Genomic DNA, 9,209 nt, shown 5'->3' on the forward strand with positions numbered 1-9,209 from the left:
CTGGTCCCAGCCATCCCCATGCCTCTCACCCTCTGACCTTTGACTTCCCATCTGTAAAGTGACTGCAGTTACCTTGGTCAGCTTCACCTCCAGCACATGGCTGCTATGAATCCGACTGTCGAAATGAGCTACCTCTTTGGACGATGACTTCACCTTGGCAATGATCTTCACATACGAGAAGACAATCACAGCCGTTGGGAGCAGGAGGCAGAAGAAGAGGATGCTCAGGATGAACACCTGGCCCCCACCTGAAGCCTGGGCCAGCCACCAGTCCAGGGTACATGAGGTTCCGAAGGGTTCAGGTGCATAGTCCCCCAGGCCCACCAAGGGCATGGTGGTCCAGAAGGAGGCATATGCCCAGATGACTGCCAGGCAGATGTAAGCATGTTTTCTCTTCAGCCAGACCCCTGGAGGTGGAAAAAAAAGCATTACCACACAGAACCTGCCCGACACCCGTGTACCTCCCCTGGACATGTCAAATTCCATCTCCAAAGATTCATTCCACTGAATTCTGGGAGACGTGGACAGATATTGAAGCCTGGGGGAGAGCGAAGTCAAGGGAGGGAAAGTTCCAGAGCTGGAGCCTTTGTCCAGGAGGATGCAATTTGAAGAGAACTCACAGGGACAGTTTTCTCTAGGCACCTAGGAGCTTCCGGAGGGAGAAGTGACACAGAGGGAGAGGGAAGCGGACAGCCAAAGGAGGAAAAGACGCTGAAGACAATGGAGGAGCTTGGGAAGACGGCTTGAGAGTATGTCAGGAAGTGGTCCAAGAAGTGAAAGGAGAATCCTTCCCAGGAGGTGAGAAATTATAAAGGATTGGCTGTGTCTTTCAAACACCCTTATTCCTAAAACCTTCTGTGTGTCTGTACCCCTTGTTCGCATAAAAACTGACTGTGTGGGGTTGGTGGGTCCTGTCCCTGTGTTGTGGCATGGAGGAGGGTGACTATGCTTAGAAATTCATGCAGTTTTTTTTCCATGTTATTCACGGGATAGTCAAGCACACACAGCCGTGGTGGGAGAACGGCAGACAATCTGATTAGGCACACATGCTGCAAAGGTAACTCTGAAAAAAACGTCTTCAAGAAGGTTGTGGGGACGGAGCTCTGCGTAAGGATACTAGTTTCTTAACCAAAAGGGAATTCCAAGAGGAAGAAATGCTGCCGTAATTTAACATAAGTCGTTAAAAAGAAGTAGTGAAGGACCAGGGATCATATTCCAAAGTTCAACACAGCCACCAAAGCCAGATTAGCATCAGTTGCCATGGAAGTGTTCTCTGGCCCTCCCTTGTCACACTGGAGGAGGGCCAGGGGAGTGGCTCCTTGCTGCCTTGGGTGCAGGGGAGAAATATGGAAACACGTGGAGCAAAGCTAAATAATCCCTTCCACACCCACTCAAGTCTGCTTCTGCTCTGAGCGAGAGAGATGTGAGTCCCTAAGACCACAGTTCTTCGGAGGGTAGTGTCTCATGTCACCTTTCTGAAGGCCCACTGCCCTGAACAGCAAGAGAAGTTGTGCTGACGCAGAGCTTATGGGTTTGTTGTTGGTTTCTTTGTTTTCTTGTTCGTTTTGAGCCTGAGTCTCTAGCTCAGGCTGTTCTCAAACTGGCTGTGGAGCTGAGGATGTCCTTGGACTTCTGATCCTCCTGCCCCCTTCTCCCAAGAACTGGAATTACAAAAGGGTACCTTCTCACTGTGCCTAGTATATACGGTGCTGGGGGTAGAACCCGGAGCACTGTGCATGCCAGGCCAGCACTCTGCCAACTGAGCTGTCTCCCCAGTCTTTGCTTAAAGGTTTTGATGAAGTTTAAAGCAAATGAAATAATGTCGGCTTTGCGAGCTATACACATGAACATGAACATCTACTCCTGTGTGCGTGTGTCTTGTCACTAAGAAAAACATAGAACCAATTGTTGCTATGCTCAGTTGTCTGCGTTTGCTCGGATACATGCCATTACACACCACGAAGTACACAACTTCCTCAAGCCCAACCCGAGAAGGGTAGCGGTCGGGTAGCCACAAAGGTTTGTCAGCCCTTGATCATCCACGATAACGCATCAAACACCGGCAGAGACCATGAACATATACTCATAAGGATGTGCAGAGGCATACGGATAAAGCATTGAGAGTGGGGGTTACTTAGTGAGGTGCTTTGATACTTACGTTCCAGTATGGAGAAAGGCTGTCAAGTACAGGAAGGAGGAGATTAGTAGATGGGTTCTGTGTTGCTCCAGCAGTCAGAACTAGGACCAATGGGTGGAGGTTACTGGGAGGCAGTTTCGTCTCAATATAAGGAATAACATTGTAACAATGAGAGCAGACCAATCAGAGAATGGGCTGCCTTGTGCAAGAGTAAGCTCCCCGTCACTGGTCACTGGAATTGTGCAAGAGGCCAAACGGTCATCTCTCGGGGATAACTGTTTGCAACATTACATGGTGGGAAGGTCTGAACGTCCCCAAGTGACCTTTAAAATTCCAGTATGCTAGAGAACACTGTGCGGAGGGTCCAATAGGGAATCAGATCAAATGGTGGGATATCACTGAGGGTCAGCCTTAGAGGAGTCTAGGTCGTACACACGTTTCTCATCCAGTTCCTGCCCTGCCATGATTCTGGTGATGGATAACATCCTGTCTTTAGTTGATAGCAAGTTTAAACTCAAGATGACATTTTAAAACAGAGATCAAGGTTAAGTCTCCTCAAGTACTGCCAGGAAGTTGAACTTTCTATCTTCTTGTCTATAAAATCTATGATTTTATTAAAACTTAAGAGTTTGTTGTGCTACAAAAAAAAAGATTATAGTAAGAGTTAGACACTGATGTCATCCAAACTGCCTCATTTTACATTTTAACCTTATTGGAAATTTTGACTTGGGCTGTTTCTGCTGGAAGCTTCAGGTGTTGATAAAAAGAGATTCAAATTGTAATGGTAAAGACATTTACAACACCATTCTCCTGCCATAGCCTCCCTTAGAGTCTCGGCACTCACTATAAACTGTTTAGGAACCAAAGAAACCTTCCCTTTCCACATCTGTCTGCTGACTGTACTCTGGCCTCTGGCCTTGGCCACTCTACCTAACTGGTTGTCAGTCCAAACAGCTTTACGCGAAGGGAATCAGAACCACTTCCTGAGTAGGTCTGATTCTCAATATTAAAAATAAGAGCCCCAAAATTTTCTCCTTCTTGTTCAGAAAATTCCCAGAAATCCCCAAACCGAAGGTACTAAACCTTGAATTAATACAACAGTCTAATGTTGAAAACACAGAGCTCTGAAGACTCCATTACGGCTCCCTCACCAGCTCCCTTATTAGCTACTCCTCTACCTACCAATACCAGGACAGATCAGCAGAGCAGCATCTCAGTGTGTGTGTCCTTTCAGGTAGGGACATCTGTGTGGCTCTCTAAACCTGGAGAACATTCTGGAACTCCCCGTCTCTGAAAATACGGGGAGTCTGAGTCCTAAAGGAGAGTCGCAGACAGCCTTCCTTATAATTGTGAAGCTAAATAGGTCATCAGCTAAATACCCCAGACCTGATCATGCTCATGCATTTTTTTTTATCTTTTTGCTTTTGTTTCTTGTATGGGGAAATGTGGTAGGCATTTCCATGCTTTATACAAAAGAACTGAGATATTTAAAAGCTATAGGCATTATTATAAAAGTAGTACTAAAGGAAACATACATTGATACCCGTCAAATCAAAATATAGAGTAAGACAAGGGAGGCTATGAATGGTAGAAATATTCTTGGTCACTGAAGTTATTAATAATAAATTTATTTACTGTGCAAAGTGTATACAGCTCTAACACTCAAACCATCTAACTTTCACTATCAGGGAACAAGGAACCTTCCAACTTACCATAAGATAGATAGCAGATCTTCAAATACCGGTCCAGGCTAACAGCAGTCATGGTAATAAGGCTTCCACAGCCAAAGAAAAATCCGGCCCATCCATACCAGCGGCAGCCAAACCAGCCAAACACCCAGCGGTGGCAGAAGCAAGAGATGATGGTGAACGGCTTGCCTACAACTAGAGCATCAAGCGGGTGTCAAAGGAAGTTCCTTGTCATTGAAACCTCTCCACTTGCTCAGCTGACTAAGCTGTCCCTTCCTCCCCACAGACAATTTCAAGGTGTGTGTATGCGCATACACACACACACTTCACAGAACTGATAGATTAATGAGATTCTGACAGGCCCACCACAACTCAACGATAAAACCCTGTTGTTGAAGACACAACAGGACTTGGTCACGGACACAAAGTGATCAAGTTGGAACTGGGCTGAAAGTTTTCTCCACACTGGGTAGTCTTCCCAGTGCTTGAAGGTGCCATGAAGTCGGCAGGGAGACAATTGTCCTTAGCAGTCTTACTCAGCTATAGATGATATGATACTATGAGTCTACTGTGCAGTAATGAAAAATGTCACAACTGTTATAGGAGTTACCAATTGTTTTCTGATTCACTTTGAAGCCTGCTTCCAAAGGAGAGTTCACATCTGAAACTGTAAACTCAATAAACAAGCTGATTGCTTAGGAAGTCTTGGACAATGCGAAGAAGCTAGTGCTGTTACCCTGCTAGAGAGGCATGATACACCTTCTAAATAACTGCTTCTGCCCATAGACTATAATGCCACTGTCAGTGCCGGCCGAACCAATGTCATTTTGCAGTTAACAGTAGTGACTTCAGGGACAACTGGCAAAAGCACAGAAAATAAATGAGTGTGGAATGTCGGGCTGTCACCTCTTTCTCTCTCTCTCCCTCTCAGAACAAGACAGAGAAGAAAGAATTTAGGAGTCGCAGAAAGGGATGGGGAGTGGTATGAAATGCTGACATTGTGACAAACCTGTCACACTCCTGAGCTCACAGCGCATGTGACTACCTGTACAAGAGCTGGACTAGACTATACCAGGCCTATCAATACCCTCTTATAGAAGGTAGGGAAGGGGCTCTCCTTAAAGATGATAGTTCCTTAGTAGTTGCTGAGGAAGGGAAAGGGACGTCCTTCAGTGGTGTGCCCTGGCAGGGCGCCCATGCTTCTGTAAGCAATCCTAATGAAAGTCACTGAAACACACACACAAAAGACATGGAAGTAGATGAGAGGCTAAAAGGATCGGGATACGGGACTAGTGAGAAAGACGGGGGAATGAGAGAGGGTAACGGAAAAGTGAATATTGTAAAAGTGTATTACATTCATGTATGAAAGTCTCACATTATTTTAAGATGTGCTAATAAAATCTTTTGAAAACACCTTTCAACTATTTTCCATAAACTATTTTTTCATGAATCAAGTTTGAAATAACTCTGAAAAGTTTTCATTCCTTCCCAATGGCCAAAGGACTTATTAAAAAAATTTTATTACTTTTCTTACTATCATAACCGTTGCAGACTCCACCTCAAGGATCATAAGAGATGGGACTCCAGAGGGCCATGACGCCAACATGGTCACTTTTAATTTTTTATTAAGGTGGTTAATTTAAAGAGCAAGAAGGACACTCTATTTACCTTGAAATATTTTAGAGAAAATTTCTCATAAAGCAAAATTTTTCTAAATTAGTTTCCCTTCTTGATTGCCTAAGACTTCATTGTTTTTCTCCCATCCAAAATTAGATGCTCAAGCTTGAGTGTTCAACAAGTGCCTGCAAGAGCAAGCATCCTACAGTGCCTTCAGGTGTCCATTCAATGCACCAACCTTATTGGCAGACTTATAACATGGCCTCCAAAACAGCCATACCCAGCCAGTCAAACAATAGCCCAACAAATGATACCTACTAGTCTTTGACGATGAAAATTCAAGATGTTTACAAACTTCCAGTTCAGAAAATATTTGCACCCAAGTATATTGACTATGGACCCCTGCTGCTGTGACCAGCTACTCCACAAATTGTGAAGTATGCCTCATCTAAGTAGGGGGAAAAACTCAAATAAGACTCCTTTGCCTAGTCTTGAGACTTTTTCTCCTGTTGGGTTTTCTTGTCCAACCATAGTATAAGGGCCTTTGCCTTGTCTTGTATTTTGCTTTATCATATTTGGCTGTTGTCTCTTGGAGGCCTGCTGTTATCTAAAAGCAGGGAGAGAGGGAGTGGATCTTGAGGAAAGGGGAGGTGTGAGGGAGCTCAAGGGAGGGGCAACTACAGTCAGAAAGTGTTGTGTGAGAAAACGATCTATTATCAGAATAAAAAAGACAATAACACTTAGATTTAGAAATATTTAAATGGAAGGAATTCTAAACTGTATGCAATACACTGGCTTTCCAAGGCTTCCAATAACTCCACTGTGTAGTTTCATGAATAACAAAGAATGAGAGATTTGAATTCACTTGATTTCTATTTATTGTGGTATGTCAAAGATTTATGCAATGTCACAGGTTTACAGAATAATGTTAACTAGAAGTAATCTATTTTTTTCCTTTGTGCAACATCAAAGATTTACAGGATACTGTTAAATGGAAGTAAACATAGTAGGCATCCACGTACTGACAAATTTTAAAACAAATATTTGTAATGGTTTTTGTTGGTGTTGTAACTCAGTTGTTGGAGTATTTGCCTGTTGTACATAATGTTCACAGCATACAAATCAGACATTGTGACATTCCTGTAACTGTAGCACTCAGGAAGTAAAGTTAGAGGATTAGAAGCTCAAGAAGTTAAACTCTACTACATAGTGAGTTCACTGCCATCCTGAGCCATATGAGACCCTGACTCAGAAGAAAAGAAGAAAAGAAGGAAGGAAAGAAGAAAAGAAGGAAGGAAGGAAGGAAGGAAGGAAGGAAGGAAGGAAGGAAGGAAAGAAGGAAGGAAGTCTTAAATCTTTCATTATTAAATGCTTTCAAATCAAATGTCTTCCTTTGTCATACTAGTTTGTTAAGAATTGTTAACCAGAAATACATCTTGTTTTATTAAAAGCTTTACAATGTCACTTCCCATGAAATTTTATGCACTGATTGTTAGTTTTCTGTTCTCGTTGAAACTTTTGGTACAATCGCTCCTGCAGTGTGAGAGTGAACATGGTTTCTAACACCGGATTTAACTTCTTACATTCAGACTTAAGCCCTGAAAAGGAGGACTTGGGAGAGGAAATGGGGAGGTTATCTCTGGGTATGGTGGTTTCAATACTTATGGCCCCCACAGACTCATGTGTTTAAAGGCTTGGCCCTATTAGGAGGTATGACCTTGTTGGAGTATGTGTGACCTTGTTGGAGGAAATGTGTCACTGTGGAGGCAGACTTTGAGATGTCATATGCCCAAGCCACACCTAGTGTGACAGTTCACTTCCTGTTGCCTACGAATCAAGACACAAAACTCTCAGCTCTTCTTCAGCACCATGTCCACCTGAACACTGCCTTGTCCCACCAGGATGATGATGGATTAAACCTCTGAAACTGTAAGCCAGCCCCAATTTAATGTTTTCCTTTATAAAAGTTGATGTAGGAAGGTCATCTGTCTATGTGTACTTTCATTGGTTAATAAAGAAACTGCCCTGGCCTTTTGATAGGCTAGCCCTTAGGTGGGTGGAGGAGACCGAACAGAATTCTGGGAGGAAGAAAGCAGAGTCAGGCAGACACTATGCCTCTCCTAATTATACAGTAGTATAGCAACATATGACCTACACGGTTGAGAAAGGAACCAAGTCATATGGCTAGCATAGATAAGAATAATAGGTTAATATAAGCTATAAGAACTAATATAAGCTATAAGAACTAATGATGGGCCAATCAGTTTATAATTAATACAGAATCTCTGTGTGATTTTCTTTGGGGCTTGCCAGCTATGGGGTACTGGATGGGACAGAAACCCCAACGAGCAGGCCCCTCATTGTTACAAAAAGTAGTCATGGTCATGATGTCTCCTAGCGGTAATAGAAACCCTAAGATAATGGGAAAAGCCCTATTTTGAGAAACCATGAGCATTACATACTTTGAATACAGAACTGGAGACTGAAAAACCACAGAGGTGTTAGCCTCAAACATATTTTCTCCATTTTGAATTTATTTACTATATGTGTGTGTATATATACCTATGTATATGTATGTATATGATTAACTGATTAGAAAGATGATAGATAGATAGTAGATATAGATAGATAGATAGATAGATAGATAGATAGATAGATAGATAGATAGATAGATAGATAGATAGATAGATTAGATATACAGACAGACAGATATTCATTTTACTATTCTCTGTGGTTCTTATCAATGAATACAAAACAGGAATTCAGATATCTCCAGGGAAACAAAAGGATTCAAGGGTATGAAAAATAGGAAGTCTTGGGATTGGAAGGAACTTTACCACTATGGAAATTTTCAAATGTTCTTCCCTCAGGCTCCTCTGATAGCACACATATGTCTGTGCATGTATGCATGGATGTGTGCAAGGGTGCATCATCTGTGCATGAATGACTGTGTGCAGGAGTGGAGACTGAACAAGGAGGGCCTGACCTCTTTTCAATCAGGAAAAAATCTCTTCTTATTTATGGCTATTTTATAACATCATTTGATGTTTGAAATTGTTTAGGAACACAAAGGGACTAATTAGGAAGGGAAGCACAAGGAATGGGTGAGGGTGGGGGAAGGAGGAGAGGAGGTATGGGGAAGAGAATCAATGAAAAATTCGAAGACAATCCTGCAAGAAAACTCGTTATTTTAGATACTATTTCTAAAAACAAACTAACAAAAATTGTTCAGCAATCACTTCCTTAAGCTCTTTCATTTCCATGTTCTCTTGCAATTTTTCCTTCTCTGTTCATTCTTTGTCTCCCTTGATTGTTGACTTATCACACATTCAAATATGAGAGAGACATTTTAGTAAATGTAAAGTTCAAACACATGATAGTGATTGTAAATACAAGGGTCAATGTGTTTACAACAAGGCCCAGCAAGCAGGGAGGACGCATGACAGAATGATAAATAGGAATTAGTGGGGTGAGGAAAAGTAGTGTTCAGAGACAGGCAGGCATCGGTGTTTTACATAAGGGAGTGACACTTAGGGAGAGTCGGAATCAGTGAACTGAAGTCTTCTGGCAGAGAAGACAGTGGACTCCAAACTTGTGGGGAACCCCTTGTGTGGATACCAAAACAGCAGGAAAGACAAACACTGATCTACAGACCAAAACTAGTATAGGTGCTAGATCTCCATCCAGAATAGAGTTTTTATTTGGCTTGGTGTGTGTGTGTGTGTGTGTGTGTGTGTGTGTGTGTGTGTGTGTGTGTGTGTGTGTGT

The 9,209-nt window shown here is 42.5% G+C and overlaps 1 protein-coding gene across 1 annotated transcript in view; it reads right to left on the minus strand.

Annotated features, from left to right (window-relative positions):
• The window catches only part of Opn5 (opsin 5), a 57,444-nt gene that overhangs the window by 33,443 nt on the left and 14,792 nt on the right, over positions 1 to 9,209 (minus strand). The window contains exons 4-5 of the mRNA XM_005359789.2: positions 3,850 to 4,020; positions 73 to 407 (exon numbers count right to left, since the gene is read on the minus strand). Coding sequence (XP_005359846.1) covers positions 73 to 407; positions 3,850 to 4,020 — 506 coding nt within the window. The remainder of the gene's footprint in view (positions 1 to 72; positions 408 to 3,849; positions 4,021 to 9,209) is intronic.

The sequence above is a fragment of the Microtus ochrogaster genome, linkage group LG2 (genome assembly GCF_000317375.1).
Source record: "Microtus ochrogaster isolate Prairie Vole_2 linkage group LG2, MicOch1.0, whole genome shotgun sequence".
NCBI classification, from domain to species: Eukaryota; Metazoa; Chordata; class Mammalia; order Rodentia; family Cricetidae; genus Microtus; species Microtus ochrogaster.